The sequence below is a fragment of the Pelodiscus sinensis genome, chromosome 20 (genome assembly GCF_052426305.1).
Source record: "Pelodiscus sinensis isolate ZL-2025 chromosome 20, ASM5242630v1, whole genome shotgun sequence".
NCBI lineage: Eukaryota > Metazoa > Chordata > Testudines > Trionychidae > Pelodiscus > Pelodiscus sinensis.
In genome coordinates this window covers 4218602-4242301 of record NC_143071.1, presented here as the reverse complement: position 1 = coordinate 4242301, position 23700 = coordinate 4218602, and the positions used below count along the sequence as shown (strand labels likewise).

Here is a 23700-nt window from a genome sequence, read left to right as displayed (position 1 = left end):
TTCTTAGCTTCTGTTTGTCTGGAGATGGGTGACAGGAGAGGGATCGTGTTGTGTTCCCTCCCTCTGGGGCATCTGGCATTGGCCACTGTCAGCAGACAAGATACTGGGCTAGATGGACCTTTGGTATGATCCAGTCTGGCCATTCTTATGTTCTAAGTTTTGAGTCATGACAACAAAGCTATTGGCCTTCCAGAAAAGAGATGCCCAATGGCCCGGGTCTTTGCATTCCTGTCTATCAGCCATCAGTGCTCCCTGCAGGAGAAGGGTGAAGCTGGCATACATCACAGTAAAGTCCTACGCTCATCTCTGAATAAAACAATGCCTGGTATAACAAAAGCATCTTTTATGAATATTAACAGGTCCCAGGGATGACATCTGCAAGCAAACTACCAGTCATAGGAAATCTCCTCTGTTGAAAAAGAACACGTGTATGTCACAGACATATTGCCAGGGAGATTAACAGAGATATTTGCTGACATTGTAAAGAAATTGTCCTTTCTGTAATTTATTGAAGAACAGCTCGTTCTGCAACCAGAGAGCGCTGATGCTCAAGTCAGGCTGTGCACAAAGGCTTGCAAAAGCCCTGGAGAGCACAAAACCACTGAAGTAAACCTCTGACAACCCGGTCTAAGCTGCAAAGCCTGGATCGGAGGCAGATCTGAAGGATCAAGAGGAGGTTGGTTTGTTCCATTCTGAGCCAGCTATGGAAGTCTGATCTGTCTCAGCACTGCACCAAAGCTTGGGGTCTCTTTGGACCCTGATACCGCAGCAGGGGCATCTCTCCAGAAGTCCTGTTCTCTCACCACACCACACAACCACAGCCCACTGAATCTGCTTCTTTCAGTTCATCACCAGGGATCCAAAACCAGGTAGCCTGTGTGCACACACTTGTGGGAAAGCCCTTTGCAAACCGCAATATTTCTGGGGCAGGCAGTTTTACTTGCTAGAGGGAGGCATTTGTTTAACTAGAACGTATGTGCATTAGCTCTAGAGCAGTGGTCACCAGCCAGTAGATCCGGATCTACTGGTAGATCTTGGAGCCTCTGACAGGTGATCCTGACAGGTTTGGCAGGGAGGCTGTCAAGTGCCAGCACTTCATCTGCCCCTCTCAGCACTACTGTGCTACTCCTGCCCTCTGCCTTGAAGGTGCCCCTCACCCAAAAAGGCTCCTGCTTGCTGTGCAGGGCACAAGAAGAGGAAGGGGGGTGCTGATGTCAGGGTGCCCCTCCCTCTATCCTGTACCACATCTCCACACAGCAGAGGGGAGCAGGGATGGAGACAGTTTGCTGGCTGCTTTGGGGAGTGGTGCAGGCCAGGGTAGAGGTAAGCCTGCCTTAGCCTCATTGCACCACCACCCTGAAGCCACCTGTGGAAAGTGGTGCCCAGCTGGAGCCTGCATTCCAAACCCCAGCCCCAGTCCTGAACCCCAAGCCCCCAGCCTGATAAAAGTGAGTGAGATTGGGGAGGGAGGGTGGAGTGAGCAGAGAGAAGGGGCAGGAAGGAGGCGGGGCAAGGGTGTTTGAGCGTGAGGTAGATCCTGGTTTGCACTTAAATTCAGAAAGTGATCTCATGCTTAAAAAGGTTGGAGATCCCTGCTCTAGAGGTTTCCCAGGCAGACTCGTATATATGAAATCTGACAAGCAAGACACCTTTCGGCTTCAGTCAGGAGATGTTAAGCCTTCGTAGCAAGCTGCAATCCAATAACCAGGCTGGGAAGCTCTTGCAAACCGAACAATGATTAGAATGGCCGGCTTCGTCATGTTTTTGAGACAGTTCCGATATTCTCGTCCTGGTTCGGTGTCACACTTCCTGGGAAACATGGCTTGCGGGGGTGGGACTTTCTTGTTTAGGAAAAAAAAAAGGGAAAATAAACGAATGCACACCCATATATTTCGTCCTTGCCCAAGGCAATATTTGCTCAAACCTGAGAACAGCTGTATTGTTACAAAGCTGTTGCCTTAACAATTACTCTGTTGAAAGCCTTCTTCCGCAGGGCAAACTTGATTCTACTGGGCATATTTGGCAATGTTCATATTGTACATATTTACAGAGCTAAATCCAAAGCTGTAACCCTGGCTTTCCTTGATCCGACTGGTTATTTGACATACTGAAGAGGCTACTTTGTATTTAGATAGGGGGTGGGGGGAAGAAATCCTGAAGCTGTTGTCCATTTTTGCAAATCCTTTCCTTTTAATTTGCTGTACAAATTGGGACGTGACTGTGTTAAATGCAAGCATCAGAGGGGTAGCAGTGTCAGTCTCTATTCACCACAGGAATCCTCACTGCGTTCGATATCTGTGACTACGTCTCCTCCTAGTGTCTGGCCCCAATTGTTCTTGCAACTGGCTTCTTATTGCTGAAAAAAAAATGTGGGTTCTTCTTGGCGTTTGAAGTACTGTGTTCCAGTCTCCCTCAATAGCTGAGGTATCAGCCCCAGTGAAACATACATACTATTGTTTTATTAGTGGTGTGGATTTACTGGCTTGCATAACTCAAAGCCTTTTAATATCTTCAACTAGTAGATTTACTCAGTGTTGCTCGGATCCTTAACTCAACTAAGCCTTTTTTTTTCTTTCAATAAAAGGAAAATGTATGCACTTTATTTAAATTATTGTGTGTGTCAAAAATACAGTGTTATTCGTGTGAAGTTAATTTTTATTTTGGATTTCTTTAAAAGATGATTTTTCCTTTTTTTGTATTTTTTTTGCATGGGAATTCCATCAAGTGCATTGTTTTCTTCATCCCTATAAACTCTTATCATTAGTTATGTTTTAACTAAAAGGGGGGGGGGGGTGCAGAAGTCAGTGTTGGGGGATGAGGAAGGCTCAAGGCAGGGGTTTAAGGATGTGAGGGGTGCAGGAGTTAGGGTTGAGGGTATGAGGAGAGGGGCAGGGCAGGGGGTTGGGGTTGTGGTGAGGGTTGGGGTGTGAGGAGAGGGGCAGGGCAGGGGGTTGGGGTTGTGGTGAGGGTTGGGGTGTGAGGAGAGGGGCAGGGCAGGGGGTTGGGGTTGTGGTGAGGGTTGGGATGTGAGGAGTGGGGCAGGTGAGGGGGTTGGGGTTGTGGTGAGAGCTGGGGGTGGGGAGGGAGGGTGGGGAGGGAGGGAGGGGTGTGGAGAGGGGCAGGGCAGGGGGTTGGGGTTGTGGTGAGGGTTGGGGTGTGAGGAGAGGGGCAGGGCAGGGGGTTGGGGTTGTGGTGAGGGTTGGGGTTGTGGTGAGGGTTGGGGTGTGAGGAGCAGCTCAGGGCTGTGTCAAGGTACAGGAGTCAGGGCAGGGGGCTCAAAGCAGGGGTTTGTGATTGGTGTGTGTATGGGGGGGTGCAGGAAAGGCAGGGGGGCCTGAAGCTACTTGCTCTTCCCCTTCCTGTCCCTGTAACAGAGCAAGAACAAAGTGCACAGTTCACCGGCCTCCTGTCCTCCGCAGCCAGAGTGAGGAATGCAGCAAACTGTGCACTTTCCCTTCACTCCCTGACAGGAAGGGGAACAATTAGCAACAAATCTGGGCAGGGGGGAGCTTCAGCCCTCCTCTCCCTGACATCACCAAACCCTTACGTTGCTTTAAGGTATGATAGGAGGAAGCTGTATACCGAATCTGTGGTCCTCGCTCTTACTGTTCAGGAGGAGCTCCTGACAGACAAACTCTCTAAAGGAGATAGTAGATGTATAAACACCAGAAACATAGAGTAACATGTGCAAATAATAAACAGACGCCAGCCAGAGGGTCCGTGTTCAGTTCTGTGCTTGCTGGCTGTGAAAACAGGTGCGCCCCTACGTGACAGGTTAGGTTTCGGTTTCACTGTTTCCAAGAGCACAGATATTCCAGCTGCTAAGCAAATACAGCACAAAATGAGACTGAAGGATGGAATACAAGGCCTAGCACCAGGGCCGGCCCATGACATTTTGGCACCTGAGGCGGGGAGCTCAAATGACGTCCCCGTGTCCCCTTGCTTGGGCCAAAACTTTGAAGGGTCTCAGTTCTGCCTCCTTCCCGTTCTACTCCTCTCGTGGTTCTGCTCTGCTACCTACATCTGCACCAGCAGCAGGCACAATTTTCTACCCTCTGGGTCCTAGTGGCACCCCTCTACAGTCTGGCACCGGAGGCGGCCACCTCAGTTCGCCTCATGGTATGGCCAGCCCTGCCTGACACCTGAGCCCACATTATTTTGGAACGGTTTGATTCATATCTCCAAGCACAGTGCAGTTCCAGCCTTTTGCCCCGGGGCAGACGATAGAATCTGGAGGCTGCAGGCAGGGTACCATTGCTGTTCAACTTGTATTACTCAAATTGCAAATTCATCCTGAAACCTTCCCCTGGAGACACAAGGGAGGTTAATTCAGCTTGATGAGCATCCAAAGGCTCCTAGGACTGTTTTTCACGTAGGGCAAATGGCCTTCAAGCAACAATTAATCACAGACAGGAGGAGAAATACACAGTGGCATTCCAGTGCCTCTTAACGTTCAGGTACTTGTTTCTGGTACGCGCAGAGTGAGAATATGGTACTTTGAGATGCCTTTCCCGTTTTCCCCAGCCCATCACAGCTGGTTTGGTTCTAGAGGAGTTTCTGTGCATTTTGTGCAGGAAAGATTAGGTCCGATTGTCCGGCCTTGCCCCAAACTGAGGGGGTGGGGTGTTAAAGTGCCCATAAACGGAGCAAGAGTGGCATCTTCAGGACAGTGAGATGAACTATCTACTCCAGTCATCTGAAGAAGTGGGCTGTGCCCACGAAAGCTCATGATCCCATCTACATGTGTTGTTAGTCTTTAAAGTGCTACCAGCTCGACTATTTGTTGTTTTTTTAGTTTTATCTGGGATGGGGCATTAACGGCTGGAAGGGGTCCCCCAGAGCAGACGTCTAGGGTTCATTTCCTGCAGGAGCGGCTGTTAACAGCACCCATTCCTTTAGCTGGTGCTTGGAACATGTATGTTGACATGCAGTCTCAATTAAAAAACAAAACCAACTGTACTCTGCAACTCCTTCAGAAGAGCCTGGGAAATTCAATTCATAATTCTACTGGACACTAAAAACTATGAATGTAACAGAGATAGTGGTTGTGTGGGTCACTGCAAGAATTTGTAACGCTCCCTGCTGCCTCCCACTCCGATTATCCTATGAATACAACGGTGTTCATTACCCACTTCATTTTAAGTGATCTCCTACAACACAGGTGAATCTCTTCTGTTTAATCTGTCCCAATTTGCACATAGCTATGACCAGGGCTTGACAAATCATGTAATCTATTCACCCGTGGCGAGTAGATTACAAGCCGGCACAGCCGGCACCGCGCGATCTGCACATGCACAGCATGATCTGCGCATGCGCAGCTCACAGAACCGCGTGGCTGGCAAGCGAGGCTCACCGCCGCTTGGCGAGCCCTGGCTATGACATTCACTAGTTATCTTCTCCAGATCTGAAGAAGCTCTGTGCAGCACAAAAATGTGTCTTTCAGAAATAATACAAGAGGTCACCTGAGCTACACTGGGACCCAATCCACGCTTAGGGTTGCCAGTTGGTTTAACCAAAAATACCGAACACCCCTCCTTCGCCCCCCCCCCTAAAAAAAACCACCAGGGAGAAAATTCTGCTGAGAAAAAAAAAAGAGGGAGACCAAAGTTGTTGAGCAAAAAAAAAAAAGACCCCAAGAGTTAAGAAACAAAAATTTAAAAAATTAAAAAAACTAGCATGGCCCCTTTAAGAAATGCCTTTGAGACTTTTTGGCCCTAACAGGCTGCCAGTTGCCATCCGTCATCTTGTCTCCCTGCTCCAGGCCAGACAGTTCCCCTGCAGAACCCGGTAAGGACCTGGGATTTTCGCCTCCTGGCTGGGAAAAAAAAAATCAGAAAATACCGGACATTTTAAGTGTCTGGTATTTTCTGATTTTTCTTTACCGCACAGGAGGTGAAAATACCGGACTGTCCGGGTCAATACTGGACACCTGGCAACCCTACCCACTCTACAAATATATCCCACAAACTTTGCCAGAGTCCTTCCAAATGCAGAATGGAGTAAAACAAACTATCCTAAATCATTTCACATGTAGGACAGATCAGTGGTCTCCAACCTTTTGACACCCACGATCACTTTTTAAATTGTCAGAACAAGCCAAGATCTACCGCCCCATCCTTCCCCGAAGACTCCACTCCTTCCTTGAAGCCCCGCTGTCTTTATTCTCCTCTCCATCACTTGCTATCCCCAGTCCTTATACACTCTACACTGCCACTTTTTTTCTGATTTTTCTGTAGGAAGAGGTTTTTCCAACATTTGGCCTGTCTAGATTGGTCCAAATGTCAGAAAAACCCCTTCTTTCGGAAGGGGAATGAGGAACACAGGGGTTACCGAAAGAGCATGTTTGCTCTTCCACTAAAAAAAGCGAGAGAACAAACGCATCCCTGGATGCGGAAGAGTTTTTCCGGGATACCTCTGGAATCCTGGAAAAACTCCTGCAGTCTAGCCATACCCTCACTGGGATGAGACAGGATGTGTGGTCTCTGGGGTGGGAATGAGGGATTTGGGTGTGGGAAGGGGTGAGAGGTGCAAGTTCTGGGAGGGAATTTAGATGCTGGAGGAGGTGGAGAAGGGGACGCTGGCTTGGGGAGGAGGCTCCAGGCTGAGGAGTGTTGGAGTCAGGTGGAGCGTTGGGGTACTGAGCAAGCCACATGCTTGTGGATGTGAGGGTGCAGGAGTTTGGGTTGGGGTATGTGAGGGGCTCAGGGCAAGGGGGGGTCGGTGTATGATAGGCTCAGATCTAGGATCTGGGGTGGAGGTGTGCAGGAGCGTTCTGATGCTGCGGCCAGATGGAGGCTTGGCCCCAGTTGGGGGTTTGTTGTCCAGGCTTCATTTTTAACTAAAATACTATGTCAAACACAAAAAGTTTCTGCCTTGTCTTTATTTATAAGAAGGGCAGGGAACCTGTTTTGAGTCAGGGGTCACTGACCCACAAAAAGGTCAGTTGTGGCCACACAAGTGAGATGCAAAAAAACAACTCCTCAAACCCCACCCCAAGTCTCACTAATGTGGCCCCAACTGTGCTGGTGCAAGCAGGGAACATGGTACTGGGGAAGGGTGTTAGTGGGTGTGGATGCCAGTGGGAGCAGGGGACAGGGTCTTGCTGGGGGCAGGGGACAAGGATGGCCCCGCACCCACCTCCTCCTGGGACTCCTACTCCCTTTTCCCCCCGCAGAGGAGGGAAGCCCCGGAGCACACCTCCTCCAGGGACGACTTCCCCCTTCCCCCGCAAGTTCCCGGCACGCCACAAACCTGGGGGGAAGGGAGCAGCCAGCACATTTCCGGGACCCCCGGAAGTGGCACACAGCTGCAGGACTTCCTTCCACCCCACAGGAAGCCGGTACTACCTCCATTTTCGCTGGAGGTAGGTAGTAGGGCTTCTTGGGGGTGGGGGGAAATGGGGGAGTCCCCGAACACCTCGCAATCAACGGGCTGGTGACCATGGGGATAGATTGTGCAGTTCTCGTTCCATCATCTGAGCCCATATTTAGGACCGGACCCAGGAGTTAGACACGCAAACACTTTCTTAGGCCAAGTCTATCCTGGCACTTTACAGAGCAGTAACTTTCTGGCTCAGGGGTGTGGGAAAAAAAAAACCCACACTCCTCTCCCCGCACCAAGCACAGCAAGTCACAGCACTATGAAGCGCCGATGTGATCTAGGGATGTAAAAGCCCACTACAAGCAGGGGCTACTCCAGACCAACAAGAACAGTCCTGTCAGTATCCGGGCCTGAGCCAGCCGGTCTGCTGCAGGTGGGGAGCTGCTCCAGTCTCCACCCATTAATTGCTTAAACCTTCACATCCCTAGCGTGAACCAGGCTACAGCACTGGGAACCACACTCCTAGCACTGTTAACTACTCGCCTCATGGAGGTGGTTTATAGGGAGATCTCTCTCCCAGCGTTCATGCTGTAGCCACACTTTTCTGTTTAAGGCGCTGCTGCTTTGGATACATAGAACTTAAGGCCAATAGGGACAATTCAGTCTTCCCTCCTGTGCATCACAGCCAATAAATTTCACCCGGTTACCCCTGTATTGAGCCCAATAACTTGGGTCTAACTAAAGGTGATCTTTCATATTTCCACCTTAATGCCGGCAGAAATATTTTAAAGGTGTATTCAAGCATATATTATAAAGCAGTATGTACTATGTGTTACTTAACTACAATTTTACAACTCAATATAACCAGTTTTTAGATTGGATTTTGACCTTCCCCTGCAATGGGGAAATACATAAGTTGACTAAAAACCAAAGCAGACTACTCTATTTGTATTGTGCAAGCTCCATCTAGAATGGTAAACCATGTAAACAAGCAGCATTATAATAGATCAATGTTAGGCACTGTACAAGAAGAGATGGACTCCACCCTCTAAGAGATTAATCTACATTCAAGGTTTATAACCTAGCTGTAAAACAAACACACGTAAAAATTGGACAAAACAGAAGCTTTGAAAACTCTGGAAGGTTTTTTTAGTTCCGGTGGATTACTGCTTTGTGGAAATTAGTGCCTAGTTCCCACAATGATGTGTGCACTAGAAACACAGAAACAGTCGAAAGATTAAAAAAACCTGGGAGTTGGGCATTTCTGGTAGAAACTTCATGTTTAAAATCTCGTTATGACTTTCTCCTGGGGTTCAGCAAGCTCCCCCAACAATGGCACACAGGGATGGGGATAGGACAGTATCAAACTGAGGGTGGGGATGCCATGTGTTAATTTTTTTGATTGGAATGGCCAGTCCAAAGGGGATCCTGGTGCTCTGGTCAGCACTGCATACTGGGCTGTTAAAACAAAACAAGTTGGCCTGGGGTTGGCAGGCTCCATACCTGGTTCCATGCGGCTCCCCAGAAACAGCAACGCGTCCCTCGGCAGAGTCAGCTGCTAGGCTGAGGAACCGCGACGAGGCCTCTAAGTGCTGCCCTTGAACTGCCCCAAGCGCCAGCTCGGCAGCTCCCATTGGCTGGGAACCACGGCCAATGGGAGCTCCCGGGGTGGTGCCTGTGGGCAGAGGCAGACCCTCCTGGCTGTGCCAACCCCTAGGGGTCACCACTTATGGGGAGCCACCAGAGGGGAGCGCTGCCTGGAGCCTGCATCCCGAAATCCCTCCCACACCCCAACCCCCTCCTGCACTCTGAACCCCTCGGTTCCAGCCCCTCCCACCCCCTCTGCTCTCAACACCCCTGAGCTCCCTCCCGCACTCCAAAACCCTTGGCCTGAGCCTGGCAGCTCCCCCTGCACCCCAAACCCCTAGCCCCACATCAGAGCCTTCACCCCCTCCCACACGCAAACCCCCTGCCCCAACCCTGTGAAAATGAGTGGGGGGGGGGGGGAGCAAGAGAGGGAGGATGGAGTGCATAGGGGCGGGGCCTCAGAGAAGGGGAGGGGCCTCAGCAGGGCTGGGGGGAAGGTGTGAGGCTTTGTGCCATTAGGTCCATAGGCAGGGGCAGGGTATCTGGCAGGGAAAGGCTCTATGGGGTGGGCGCCCCATGGCAAGGGCTGGAGAGGTGGGAGCCCGGGGGGGGGGGGAGGAATGAAGTTTGGGGGCCCCTAAGGAAGGGGTTGGAGGGAGGGGGAAGTGAGGGGGCTCTATGGGAGAGGGAGCAAATGGGAGGGGAGGCCTATGGCATGTGGGGATTTATGGAAGGGGGCGGGGCTCAGCACCCTGGGACCCTATGGATGGGGGCGGGGCTGCTTTTGCCCTCCCCAAGATGGCGCCGAGCGGTGCCCGGAAGTGCCGCCGCCCCTCCCCAAGATGGCCGCGGCGCCCCGGCCACGTCGCGCGCGCCACCGTCAGCGGCGGACGGTGGCCGCCCAGGGTCGCGCCCAAGATGGCGGCGGCGGCCGGGCTGGCGCGCGGCCCGGAGGCGGCGGCGGCGCTGTTCGAGGCGCACACCACGGCCGAGCTGCGGCAGGTGGAGCGGCGGCTGCGCGGCGGCATCGAGCACAAGCGGGAGGAGCTGCGGCAGATGGTCGGGGAGCGCTACCGGGACCTCATCGAGGCGGCCGACACCATCGCCCAGATGCGCCTCAGCGCCGAGCGCCTGCTGGGGGCCGTGCGGGGCCTGCAGCGCGGGGCGCCGGGGCCGCGGCCGGCGCGGGGCGCGCGGGGGGCCCGGTGAGCGAGGGGGCGGGGCCTGGAGGCGGGGCGGGGCCAGGCGAGCGAGGGGGCGGGGCCGCCGCTGGTGGGGGCGGGGCCCGGTGAGGGGGCGGGGCCGGCGGGGGCGAGGGGGGGAGGGGGCGGGGCCAGAACACCATGGACATCAGCCTTGGCCAAGGAGGCGCCCCCAGCGCCCGGAGCGTGGCAGGTGCTAGAACCCCCCATAAAGCCCCCCCCCCAGGGCTGCCCCAGAGCCCGGCGCCCTCGCCAGCCCCCCTATAGCCCCCCCAGGGCTGCCCCAGAGCCCGTCGCCCTCACCAGCCCTTCTATAGCCCCCCCAGGGCTGCCCCAGAGCCCGTCGCCCTTGCCAGCTGCCCACGCTGCCCTTTGGAGAGCCGGCTGCAGCTCTGCTCCGCTCCTGCCTGGTGGCCCACTGCTGGCTGGGACCTAGCTCTGCCTTTTCCCTCCTGCCAAGTTGTGCGTAGAGCTGTCCTGTGAGACTGGCTCCTGTGCTGGGCATTGCTGCGGGAGGCCACTGGGAACATGTTGCCAGTGGATGCAAAACCTGGGTTGCAGCGCTGGGTTCTGTGCGGCTGTAGCCTGCTACATGTCGCGTCAGAGAAACTGACAGGGACTTGCTGGAGTTAGCAGAATTATTGCATGAATTTAGCAAAATTACTCCCTTGGCAGTGCGATTGTCCCACAGTAAAAGCCTCTCCTGTCATGCCCAGACGATGCTGCACTCGCAGGAGAAGTTCTATAGCATGGCCGCACAGATCAAGCTGCTGCTTGAGATTCCAGAGAAGATCTGGAGTGCCATGGAGGCCTCTCAGTACTTACACGCCACACAGCTGTACCTGCTTTGCTGCCATCTCCACAGTCTCCTGCAGCTGGATGCCTCCAGCTCCCGTTACAGTCCCATCCTCGCACGCTTCCCCATCCTAGTTCGACAAGTGGCGGCAGCCAGCCACTTCAGGTAAGCAGCCAGATGGTGTTTGCAGCTCTAATTTGTCTGTCAGGGCACTTTACTGCCTTACTATTGTACTGACAAACTTGAAGGTCCCTTACAAACATTCAATTATCCCTCCTATTCTGTCTCTCCTAGGGGAAATGGGGATTATTGTTCCACGTGCACACAGGATGTGAGACACAGAGGTGAAGCAGCTTACCCAACATCCCAGAAAGGGCCACTGGCAGAATTGACAATAGAACCCAGGTGTCTCGACTCCCAGGACTCTGTTCTCCTGTCTCATAGAAAGGGGAAATCTAGAACAGAGCCCTGGGAGTCAAAAGTCCCATGTTCATCCCTGGACTTAACAGGAAGGAAGAAGGGGAAGGAAAAAAAAAAAGTCCTGCCCCTTCCGCCTTTTTCCCCCCCTCCCCTGCTTTTTTCCTATTTAGTCAAGGACTGAACGTGGCCCCCTCTATGCTTGTCAGGCATCACTCTTGAATGGATCAGAAGGGATGCTTAAAGTGAGATCTTGCCTTCCCATTACCAGACAAGTGTTTCCATCCCCTAAGCCGCTCAAGATATCAACATGAACCTTTTGTAAGTGGGACAGTCCATTCCAATTGGATGGCTGAATTGGCTTGGACACCTTTGCCCGTTTCCCAGTGGAGAATCATTACTGTCATAACATAAGAACATCAGAACGGCCGTACTGGGTCAGACCAAAGGTCCATCTAGCCCAGGAGCCTGTCTGCCGACAGTGGCCAGCACTAGGTGCCCCAGAGGGGGTGGACCGAAGACAATGATCAAGCGATTTGTCTCCTGCCATCCCTCTCCAGCCTCTGACAGACAGAGGCCAGGGACACCATTTTATCCCCTGGCTAACAGCCTTTTATGGGCCTAACCTCCATGAAATTATCTAGCTTCTCTTTAAACTCTATTATAGTCCTAGCCTTCACAGCCTCCTCTGGCAAGGAGTTCCACAGGTTGACTACACGCTGTGTGAAGAAGAACTTTCTGTTATTAGTTTTAAACCTGCTACCCATTAATTTCATTCGGTATCTTCATTTGCGGACCTTTCAAAGACACAAAGTGCTGTGTAGTCGAGTGAGAACGTACTGGAGTACGTGTTAGCTGGCAGGATCATGGCATGTAAACCACCTTTAAGATTGCACTTTACAGTTACTGGGCTAGGAAGGATTGGTGAGCTCAGCCTCCAGGACTGAGCCATATAGTCAGCTGCCTTGGGTGCCTTATAGGTGATTCTTGTTGATTATCCCCATGGATGCAGAAACGGCTTCCCCTTTTGTTCTATGTAGTCTCTTGCACAGCTGCAGCCACCTCCTACTTTCATCCTGTGGGCTATGCATCAGGCAGCAGCTCTGGAGCAAAGGGAGCCCAGCTGGCCGTGCAGTGGGGAGGAGGAGATGAAGGGGGAGAGGGAAGGGTGTGTGGTGAGTGGCCAGAGGAGGAGGACAGTGGAGAAGAGCAATTGGGGGAAGGGGTCTGGTGGTCAGCAATTAGAAAGTTGACAACCCTGTTCCACACGTGGTGACTGTGTCTGCCTGGTTTCCTCATTAGATCCACCATACTGCACGAAAGCAAATCACTGCTAAAATGCCAGGCTGTTTCTGACCAAGCAGTGGCAGAGGCCTTATGCTCAATCATGCTTTTGGAGGACAGCTCTCCGCGCCAAGCCCTGGCAGACTTCCTGCTGGCCAGGAAATCAGCTGTTCAGCAGCTTCTCAACCAACCGCATCACGGTCAGTACAACTGGCTTCTCTCCGGAACTGATGTTAAAGGGAGCTCCAGTGTTTGTTTCTCTTCTCAAGAAACGGGCAGGAACTGAGCGGAACGGGATTTGTCCTATCTGTAGCCACTGTGGGAATGTCATTGCTTTGAATCAAGGCAAACAGACAGCTCATTATTTCTCTTGTCCTTTAAAACAGTAGTGGCCAAAGATAGCTGGGACCAGGAGGCTGCTTTAGCACAAGAAGGGGGTGACTGGCTCAGAGCGACTTCTGTAGCTAATTGACCTGTCACAATAACTGCTCGGGCTGCATGTATGAGTTGTTTATATTAGGCCAGTGGTCACCAACCAATAGATCGGGATCTACTGGTAGATCTTGAAGCCTCTGACAGGTGCTCCTGACTGGTTTGGCTAGGAGGCTATCAAGTGCTGGCACTTCAGCCGCCCCTCCCAGCACTGCCCCACTGATCTTACCCAGAGCCTCAGAGCTTCCCCTGGGAACCTCCTGCTTGTTGTGCAGGGTGGGGGAGACAGAGGCAGGGGGGCACTGATGTCTCTGTCCCCCTCTGTTGTACCCCATCTTCACAGATTGAGGAGGGCAGGGCCTCAGCAAAGGGGGGGGGCAGGAGGACTTGGATTTGAGGTAGTTCTTGGACTGACAAATTCAAAAAGTGATCTTGTGCTTAAAAAGGTTGGAGACCACTGTGTTAGGCCCTTCTCTAGTAACGGTGGGAGCAGGTAAGTGCAGATCTATCTTCACTGCAAAGGTTTCACTGTACCTACACATTAAGAGGAGATGTTTTCTTTTTTAGGTGCTGGCATAAAAGCCCACGTGTGTTCGCTGATGGAGTTACTAACCACAACCCTGTACCAAGCTCATGCCCTCTTTTACACCCTGCCTGAAGGGATGCTCTCAGATCCCTCCCTGCCCTGCAGCTTGCTCTTTTCAATGCTGGAGACCACGACAAGCCAGGACCCAGCAGGTGAGCCGCTTGCTCAGGCAGTGAGGTTTGGGATTGGCTTCTCTGTCTAATGGCCTTCTGTGCATGCTTATGCAACCAGGGCTTGGGCAAGGCCATGGTGAACCCACCCCGCTCATGTGGCACCATTCTTCTAGGCAAAGGCATCCACGTTTTGAAAGAGGAGATGAAGCTGAGCAGCTGGTTCAAATCTCTACCACCGTCCATTGTAGAGTTCCAGCCAACCCTCAGAACCTTGGCACATCCAATCAGCCAGGACTACCTGAGAGACACTCTCCAGAAGTGGATTAACATGTGAGTGTATAGAGGGAGATTTTTCTAAGGGATGGGTTAGGACAGTGCTCATTCTATCACTGCATTTCTTCTACAGTGAAAGAGGAGTACGGCTCCATCAGACACCACTAGATCTGTCTGACAGAATTAAGTGCTCCTGCAGCACTCCTGGGCTGGGAGCTGTAAAATGAAGCCATGGCTGCTCCCATGGGATTCTCATCTGCCTGTCAGGACACGTTTGTCCGCCACAGAAATGCTGAGATTGAGGATGATACAGACAAAAAGCTCTTTTGAAAGCCAGCTTGCTCAATATGCTGTAAGACAGCAAATTATGCACAGATCTCTTCCCTGCAACACTGAGAATAGTAATAGAGATGTATCCATGTTAGTCTAGTCTAGCTGAAACAAAAAACAGGACTTCTGAGGATCTGAGGAAGTGGGCCTGGCCCACGAAAGCTCATCACCTAATAAACCATCTTGTTAGTCTTTAAAGTGCTACATAGTCCTGTTTTTTGTTTCTGCAACATTGAGTGATCTGTGTCTAGGGTTCCTACAGTATTACAGAATAGAAAGTCCAGCAAACTCTTATTCACATTGCAAAATGCGCCTCGGTCGGTACCTGTAATCTTTAGTTTTTCTTTCCTGAGGTTGGTCTCAGTCCAGCATCTCTCTTCTTATTGCTGTCCTGCTGTGCCTTGTGAGACAGAGCTTACCTTATAAAGGGCCCAGGCTCCTCCCCTTTCCCAGCATGCCTTGCCAAGAGGAGAGTGACAGTCAGGCCTCTCTGTAGAGAACCTGATGTGCTGCTAGTAGTTCCTGGGGATGACTCAGCATGCGGGTTAATGAGGCTAGGGATGCAAGTAGCTGGATCACTGTGCGGGAATAGGTAACTTCCTAGATCATTTTCAGCTCTGCCAGAGGTCTCCTTGCTACACCCTTTCACTGAACAACAAGAATCCCTTTGTAGTCCAGCCTATCACAGTAAAGGTTCTTGGCTGGATTTTCTGGAGCTGTGAGGGGGTATGGGATTGAAGTGCATGTTACTTTCAGGTGTAGTGAAGATATCAAATCTGGACTCATCACTCTGCTGGTCTACGTGAAGAGCCTGAAAGGCCTGGCTGGCATCCGTGACGCTGTGTGGGAGCTGCTCACCAGTGAGTCCATGAGGCAGAATTGGGACACGGTGTGTCGTCGACTCTTGGACAAGTCCATCTCTTTCTGGGAGGACTTGCTGCGGCAGCTTTTCTTGGACAGATTACAGGTGAGATGCGGTCAGGGAATCAGCCAGGCTGACATGGGCTGCTTGAAATTAGTGTTTAAGTGCTGTCGCCTTTCACAGCCTGGCAGCAGTGTTCTCTAATTTTTTCCATCCGTGGGCAGAATAAATTTTGCTATATGCACCAAGGTATGTGTGGATGTGCACCAGCAGTAGAAACACATGCTGCCAGCTGTGGATGCTTTACTGATTAGCTGGGTGGCATTGAATTGCTCCTGGGTGGCCGCCCAAGCGCACAGCTGACAGGGAACGCTGCCTGGTAGTCTCAGCAGAGAACAGATTGTATGAGTGGGCAGGAGGAACCCACATTAGCGGGCTAGGGGGAGGCTGGTGATGCACGGGCAGGTTTACCCAGCTGCTCCCTTTGCTGTACAGTCTGTGGAGAGGGGCCTTTATTCTCCAGGGCTGTCCCCAGTACCTTTTGGCACCCTGAAAATGGGTGCTGTGACAGCCACTAAGACCTGAGAGAGCCCAGTTCTCTTTTCCAGACCCTGACAAAGGAAGGATTTGACTCCATCTCCAGCAGCTCGAAGCAGCTTCTCATTTTAGCGCTCCAGGAGCTTGAAGCCAAGTCCAGCACCTCCGCCCCCAGCAAGCACACCCAGTTTGAACACAACATGGCTTTATTTCTGTGGTCAGAGAGCCCCGGCGACCTGCCTCCCGATGCGGCCTGGGTCAGCGTGGCAAACCGCAGCCCGTTTGCAAAGAGTGGCCTATCCATGAAGGCCCAGGCTCTCACGCCCTGTGTGCAGAGCTTCTGTTCTGCCTTGGATGCCAAACTGAAGGCGAAACTGGACGACCTTCTGTTCTACCTTCCCGCTGACTCTTCCACGCCCAAGGAGACACGGGGCGTGCAGGCCAGGAACTCTGCTTTTGATAGATACGCCGATGCTGGCACCGTAGAAGAGCTGCTCCGGGATCACTGTGTTGCCTGCATCCAGTACGTCTTGGGCTGTGCTAGAGAAGAGCTGAAGAGCGCCGAGGACAAGCTGAAAGGACGCACCGACGCTCTTCAGGATGCCAAGCTTGATGCCGTCCTCTTCATGGCAAGACTGTGTCAATCGCTAGGCGAACTGTGTCCTCACCTGAAGCAGTGCATTCTGGGTAAATCGGGCAGCACAGAGAATGGAATGAGGGAGACCCGGTCTTCTAAAAAGCTGGGGAAAGGGAAAGCCCAGGAGGTGAATCCCATGCAGGCCAAGTGGCAGGAAGTGAAAGAACAACTCCTGCAACAGAGCCTGTTTGCCTATCAGATTTGGAGCTCCGCTGTTATAACAGTAAGTAGCAGGTTTCTTTTTCTGTTTAGGCTTCTTTCACAGCTGCCCACAGCCACTATTACGCTTGTAGCTTACTAGTTCAGCACAGACTTTTCATTCGTTAGAACACTGCTGCTACAAGAGTTACGGTACCTGCTTAAACAACAAATGGTCCTGCAGCACTTTAGAGACCTACAAACATTGTATCATGAGCTTTCGTGGGCACAACCCACTTCAGATGAATAGAGCAAGGGGTCTGGAGTTACAAGTCAATACCAGAAAAAGAGCGCGGGGAGGGAAAGAGAAGGGAAAAAAATCTTGTCAATTAGAGTGTCTGTGCAGAGAGAAAACTGTTGCTTGCCATTTTAACCAGACTGACCGTTCTCTCAACGACCTTAAAACATGCATGTTGCTTCAAAGAGATTTTAACTCCAGACTTCAAAGAGAAGCCTCAGAACTGTCATTCATGCTTAAATTTGACATGTAAGGGCCTTAACAAAGATGCTAATTATCTCACCCATTACAAAGCTAGCTTCCCCAGTTATCACCCCCTAATATCATTATCTCACAGACACTAACCTTCCCCCTTCACTCCTCCCTCTGATCTAAAATCTGATTTGTCAATTTTATGTGTTCACTTTTTTTTTTTAATTGTATCACTTTGGTATATATGGTCGTGCCAATTTTTTTTTCCACAAATTGATCTGAGGAAGTGGGTCTGGCCCATGAAAACTCATCACCTAATAAACCATCTTGTTAGTCTTTACAGTGCTGCATAGCTCTGTTTGTGCTAAGTGAGGCTAATAGAGTGGGCTATAAGTGCAGGATACTTCACTTTTGATGTCATTAGGGTGTTGAATGTAGTGGTCCATCCAGGTCAGGTACTTGATCAAATGCTAATGAATATGGCTGAGCAATAGCTCTGACCTAGTCACACTCTGCTGCCAGATCCCGTTGTGTGACGTTAAAGACAAATGGAAACAATTTTGCCCACCTCAGTCTCCTCAGCAGATTCACTAAGTGAAAAGCACAAAGCCATAAGTAAACCATCTGACCCCTCCTCTCTGCAGTGACCTGTTCCTGAATATTTGTATTTTTCCCCTCCTAGGTCTTGGTTCACCGTTTCACCCAGACTTTGCTGCTAGATACAGCTGGCTCTATCTTAGCGACAGCCACCAATTGGGATGAAATTGAAATTCAGGAGGAGACAGAATCTGGAAGCAGTGTAACGTCAAAGATCCGACTCCCTGTACAGGTGTGAGAAACGTCCTCTAGGTGAATGGAGGGAAATAATCTTTAGAGCCAAAAGCTAGTAGAAGTACTTTCTCCGACTGCTGCCTTATTAAATAGCTCCCAAACCTATACTTCACTAGCGGCGTGAAAAGGAGTAAAAAATACTCCCGAGTGTAAGCCTGAGTGATTGGGAGGATGGTGCTGTGAACAGTGATAGAAAAAGAGGGAAGACGAGTTCAGTTTAAGATCTTAATACAGCAATGGAAGCCAGATAAGTACTTCTCTGAGCACCTTCTAATCTTTAATGTATTGGACCTCTTCATCCCCCTGAGGACGACATGAGTTGAGATGTGGGCTTAAATAGGAGACAGGCCAGTGTTATCAGCAATACAGTCCGTGGTTGAAACGATAAAGGGAAAGAGCCCTAGGGGAAGAGCTGAGCCCACCAAGAGAGAACAGTATCTCAAAACCCCATTGTGTGTAAGAGGTCAGGAAAGAGGGGCTGAGCAGCAGCCCAAGTAGGATGAGAGTAGAGTAGAAGCCCTGAGATTTGGCCAAGAAGAGGTAACTGAAGACCAGAATGACACCCGTTTCCATGCCGCAAAAGCAAGTTAGGCGCCTGTCTGGAAGGACCACAAGGCAGGGCTAGAAGAGAAATCAGAGCATTGGTTGGAAATTGCACACTTAATGATATTCGCGTGGAAGGGATGATAGCTGGCAAGGCAGCTAGGACTAACAGATGGGTTGGAGGCTGTGGAGACCAAGACATGCTGCACAAGGGAAGAGCCAGAGGAAAGTGAGAGGGAAAGGATACGTCCAGGGCTAATAAAAGTAAGGAGATAGGTCAGGATAGGACCACTGGGGCAGGGTACTGTGAGGAGAGAACCATGGGAGGCGATGGAGAAGAGGGAAATGATACCAGGGGAAACCCAGAATTCAGAGCTCATCTTACTTCCTTGATCGTGCCAACATCCCCAACAGAAAGGTCAGGACCATATCTCCTTTCATTGGTTTTTTTTTTTCTCCCCACCCCCACAGCCATCCTGGTATGTTCAATGCCTCCTGTTCAGTTTGTGTCAAGAAGTCAACCGGGTTGGAGGCCATGCTCTGCCAAAGCGTACCTTGCAGCTGCTGCTGAAGACGTGCCTGGCAGAAGTGCTGGCTGGCTACGAGAAGCTTGTCGAAGAGAAGCAGGAGAAGGTTTGTAACTGGGATTTCATTCTCCACTCGGGGACAAACTGCTGGATTTAAGGGTGTGCTAAAAGGGGTCTGCAAGTGCCATTGCTATTAGTCAATCTTTCCTGCTGGCCAGGGAGCCCTACAAAAATTCACCGCCGAGAAGCCCCCAGAAATGGGAATATGCATTGTGGGGCCTCGCCCTAGACTGAGATCTATGCCACATCCCTACATGCCAGTGCCTCCGTTTCCCCAACCAAGCCTCCCTTTCATGGATTTTGAGACTGTAAAGTGCCGTAACCCCTTGAGAGTCTATGCAGGGAAGGGAAGTAGTGGGTTGCACGCTTCCACCTGTCTGCCTACATGGTCAACACAGGCCTCGAAAGGGAAACAGACCTTTGTAAGGTCTCACTTTTCCCATTAGTATGATGCTAGTAGAGATGGCTGCAGTTCTCAGGGGGTGGTGGTGTTACTATAGTAATGCAGACAAGACAGGAGATCTTCTGTATATTCAGTTTGAGAAACTGAAGCAAGTGCTTTCTTTGTCTAGTCCGTGTGTCACTACATCCTTGATCTTTTCTTCTGCTCCAGGAGATACTTGGCATGTCTGGTTTGGTCATTGCTTTTCGATGCTGCTTTGCTAATATGTCCAGAAGCCTTTGGCACTGTTAGAACTAATACGTTCATGGCACTTCACAAACAAGACAGCATGCCCTGTAGAACTTACGGTAAAAGACAGCACACAAAGAGGATGTGACATAGGGTAGCTGTCTGAAGCCTGCTGCTTATTGATATCCAAGTAATTTGTTTGTTCTGTCTTCAGAACACCTTTGGAAATCGTTATGAAGAGAATGTTGAAATGTACCCGTCTGTCTTCCTTGCAGAAAGGGTCATTCCCAATGACTCAGAACAGGGCGCTGCAGCTGCTCTATGATCTACGCTATTTGAATATAGTCCTAACAGCTAAGAGTGAGGAAGCAAAAGCCAGCAGGAGCAAGCAGGACTCCAGGTACCGCCAGTGTCCTAAGTCAAATACAAGAGAGGCTGTTCAGTGTTTAAAGCAAAGTCAGTCCACCGGTGACATCCTCCTTCCTCACCCACAACCACAACTTAGTGGCTCATTCGGTCTTGCTATAGGACAGAAGCCACCTACCCAAATCCATCAGAGCAAGCTAGAAGCCTTTCAGGGCAGCATGTGGGGCACTGATGTGTCTGCCTCTACCTGTCATGTTCCTGTCCCATAGAAGGAAGGCTCCAGTATCTTTTCCCCAGCTCTAAGCAGTCTAAAAATGGAAGAGTGGGATGCAGGTGGAGTATTGGAGCTGAGCCACACCAACCAGTCCCCTTTATTAGGGTAGATCTTATATCTCTAACAGATGCCTCCAGAAAACTCTTCTGCCTCTCGAAGTAGTCTTGATTAATCTTATTTTTAGAAACGAGGCACCTGTTTAGCAGCAGGTTTGTGAAGCAGAAGAGCCAGGAGCACAAACCCATCTCCGGCACTTCAGAACAGATGGCTTCCTCTCCAGGAACGTTTTGTAAACAGGAATAGAAAAGCCTTCAAAACCCTTTCACCTGGTCCCTGCCACAGTTAAGTGACACAATAGGAGGCTAATTAAATGCAAGTTTTCCCCTGTTCCAATGAACTAGGGGAAGCCTGGTAAAACTGACAACTGCTGCTCCTCTGATTTGTGCCACCTGCTTGTCCTGAGACACAGGTCAGCTGAGAGGGGAGCAGCTTTGTTTGAGGGACCCTGGCAACAGCACAGTTTCCATTTGCCCCATCATCAGCTTTTGTCCACCTTGTAAATCTGCTTTAATAGGAGGAACGTAATTGGAATTTTTTTGGGCCTGTTGTAGGATTGAGAAGGTGACAGACTTCTTAGAAGCCAACATTGATCCGTTTGACTTGGATGTTTTCACTCCACATTTAAACAGCGGCCTTAACCGCCTGGTGCAACGAACCTCAGTAAGTTGAGGGAAAGCAATCCTCTAGCGGAAGTAAACATTGCAAAACCTGTTTGCTGCCCTAGTCTACTGTAGAGTTACCAGGCAGGCCGATCATTTCTTTGTTACACGGTTCAACAGTAGCTAACTGTTGGCCTATGCGCTAGGGAATATTGGTTAATTTAACAGTTAAGTAACCTCATGAATTTTTATCGTTTTCTCAACTATTCTATACTGCTTGGGGGCAGGGCCAGACGACAGTGCGCACTGGCCCCACTCCCAAGGAGCCCCTGCCATTCCACGCTGCTACCTCTGTATCAGAGTCAACAATGTGGAGTGCCTGGCAAGAGCTGGTCCTGTTTAAAAAACAGCGCCCCTCAGGAACCAGCTGCTTGTCACCCTGTGCTGTTGCCTCTGATACAGAGGCAGCAGCGCAGGGTGGCAGCAGCCCCGTCTGGGGGGGCAAGACTGAAATGTAAAAATCTAAGCTAGTTGGAGGAAACCGAGTCAGCATTACATCAAAAACAATTGTGTGTGTATTTGAGGGCTTCTCTGTATAAGCAGGGGCTTCTTGCTCCTTGCGCTGTTGCTGTTTAACGGAATCCTCAACCACCAGAAAAAAAAACCCAACACTTATTTCCTGTTGTCTAGGTCCTGTTTGGCTTACTAACGGGGGCAGAGAATCAGTATACCAATAGAAGCAATCATCTGAGCTCCCAGGAGCCTCACAATATCTTGCCATTAGCATCTAGTCAAATCAGGTAAGCGGCTCAGTTATACACATACTACTTCTTAGAAAGCAATTGTCTTGAATTGATAGTTCTGTATGACTGACTGCATTTAACTGTCATCTCTCTCGAAGATTTGGACTTCTACCACTGAGTATGTCAAGTTCTCGAAAGACTAAATCTGCTGTTAAAACCACAGAAAATCCAACTCAGGTTAGTAAAATTGTTATAAACTATCCTAATTTTACCCCACGTCCCTACTGTGTTACCAGGTCTGAAAGGAGCCTCTTGTAAGTGTCCTAGGGTTAAGGAGGATAATTAAAATTAAAAAAAAAAGAGCAACAAGAACTTAGTTCAGGGATCCTAAAGAAGGAAGAATGGGTTGAGCAAATATGTCAGCAGTCCCTTTTAAGAGAAGTCCTTTTTGGGAAAGTACTGTACAAATCGTAATCCTCACAGTAGCTTTGCATGTTAGAAATTCCCCTTTTAAAGAACCTGATTGCTTGCAAAAATGAGCTAATTTGCCAAAGGCTAAAAGCAACTGATAGCCCTGAATGCCTAGATTGTGCCTCAGGCCCCAGGCTCCCAGCTGTCAGACCATGAAGTGCACTGATAACACAGTTGATCCACTGATGATTTAAAACTTGGCTTCTCCATCTGTATTTAAGAGAAGCAGCAGAGGAATGTTCAACCATTAATGGATGCTATCTAACTATTTTATAAACTTCATTCCAGTGTGATGGTGACCCGTACTCCTGAAGAAATCTTGCTTGGGTACTTAAGCTTGTGTGCATTCTGAGTGGCTTGCTTCACCTAAAGTGGCATTTATAATGTTTACCAGTTGCTCTGTATTAACATGAAATGTGTACAGTGGTACATATGTCCCACAGCTTAAATGCCTGTTTAGACAGGGCTTCTGTGCTGAGGACTGGGAGAGCTAAGGAATACCTACCTGCTACAGGAAGTGGTATTTCTAAATGCACTCCCTGAACCTGTATCTCAGTATGGCCCAGTAAAGATCCCCTGCTCTTGTATAAGAGTAGGGATAGTTACCTAAAAGGGGGCCAACCTATTGCATTCTGCTACTTCACTTTTTGTGTAAATCAGCTTTTAAAAGGGTATTCTGGACCTCTTGGCCTCAGGATAGCTTGTGTAGTTTAGAAACAGTGATGTGTCTTGCCTGTGTTACTAGTGGTGGCTGCAGTGATGCATGTCTATCTAGTTACATAGAAAGCCCCTTCTCTGAAGGGCTAGCAAATACGCTCTCACCACCTATGTAGTGAATCATGTACAATTGTAGAGTACTTAAACTGCTGTCTATGTATAAAAGCAACAAGAGTAGGTTTTTGCTCATTTTTAAAGCAAGGGAGAAAATGGAAGTAGCCACCTGAAGTACTAGAAATCTACTAGAAAGGGATCATAAGGCTGAGTAATGCTGCATATGTAGTGGGAGAAGCAGGGGTTCAGGCTGGACTTGGTTCCAACTCAATTAAGTTCCTGATTCTTTTACCTTACTGTGCCTCCCTGCAGTTGCTAACACCGGGCTGTGTGTGGAATCAATGTAAGTGGTGCTACTGCAGTCACTGAGTCTCTCATTTTAAAAAAACAGGTTCCACCTCCTTCAGTCATCACAGCAGAAGAAACATTCCGCCCTGGTTCCTTGTTCAGACAGCTTGCAACGGAGGAGGGAGACACTGCTACACCATCTCTGTTCAAATTAGGTTGGCTTTCTAGCATGACCAAGTGACCTAATAAAAAGATGAAATACTCAAGCTTGTCTACACATTCATTTCCACTGAGAACACATTCTCCCATACCTGTACTGGCGAACCTGTTCAGGATTAGTTTCTAAGACCACATGCCCTTATCCCTTCGCCCTAGCAACCGGAGAGTGGTTATGCCATTGTTTAAACTAGGAGTAGGTTAAGAGATGGCAGTGTGACCATACACTCACCCTTTTCTCCTCTTCTCAAAGCTTTATCACTTAAGGCTGGGTAAGAGAAGGAGTGGACTGCGAAGTTCAGCTTTCCCTTTTGCT

The 23700-nt window shown here is 50.1% G+C and overlaps 1 protein-coding gene across 2 annotated transcripts; it reads left to right on the top strand.

The window, feature by feature from the left end:
- Positions 1-9792: 9792 nt before the first annotated feature.
- On the top strand, positions 9793-23434 carry COG1 (component of oligomeric golgi complex 1). Of its 2 annotated transcripts, none has more exons than XM_089771827.1 (14): positions 9793-10112; positions 10807-11070; positions 12625-12806; positions 13606-13776; positions 13911-14067; positions 15097-15307; positions 15811-16599; positions 17687-17833; positions 18850-19011; positions 19872-19996; positions 20848-20956; positions 21586-21695; positions 21797-21875; positions 23272-23434. In XM_089771827.1, the coding sequence occupies exons 1-14, from the start codon at positions 9826-9828 to the stop codon at positions 23407-23409; spliced, it is 2931 nt and encodes a 976-aa protein (XP_089627953.1). In that variant the 5' UTR covers positions 9793-9825; the 3' UTR covers positions 23410-23434. The 2 variants fall into 2 exon arrangements, with proteins under 2 accessions (XP_089627953.1, XP_089627952.1); XM_089771826.1 differs by lacking the exon at positions 9793-10112 and adding an exon at positions 22398-22436 and having other exon boundaries at positions 10337-11070.
- Positions 23435-23700: the final 266 nt, after the last annotated feature.

Excerpts from the sequence above, each read along its gene's own strand:
- COG1 (XM_089771827.1), top strand. The coding sequence starts at position 9,826 with ATGGCGGCGGCGGCCGGGCTGGCGCGCGGCCCGGAGGCGGCGGCGGCG. Across the intron at positions 13,777-13,910 it reads GACAAGCCAGGACCCAGCAG|GCAAAGGCATCCACGTTTTG; the intron begins GTGAGCCGCTTG and ends CCATTCTTCTAG. Across the intron at positions 20,957-21,585 it reads GCCTGGTGCAACGAACCTCA|GTCCTGTTTGGCTTACTAAC; the intron begins GTAAGTTGAGGG and ends CCTGTTGTCTAG.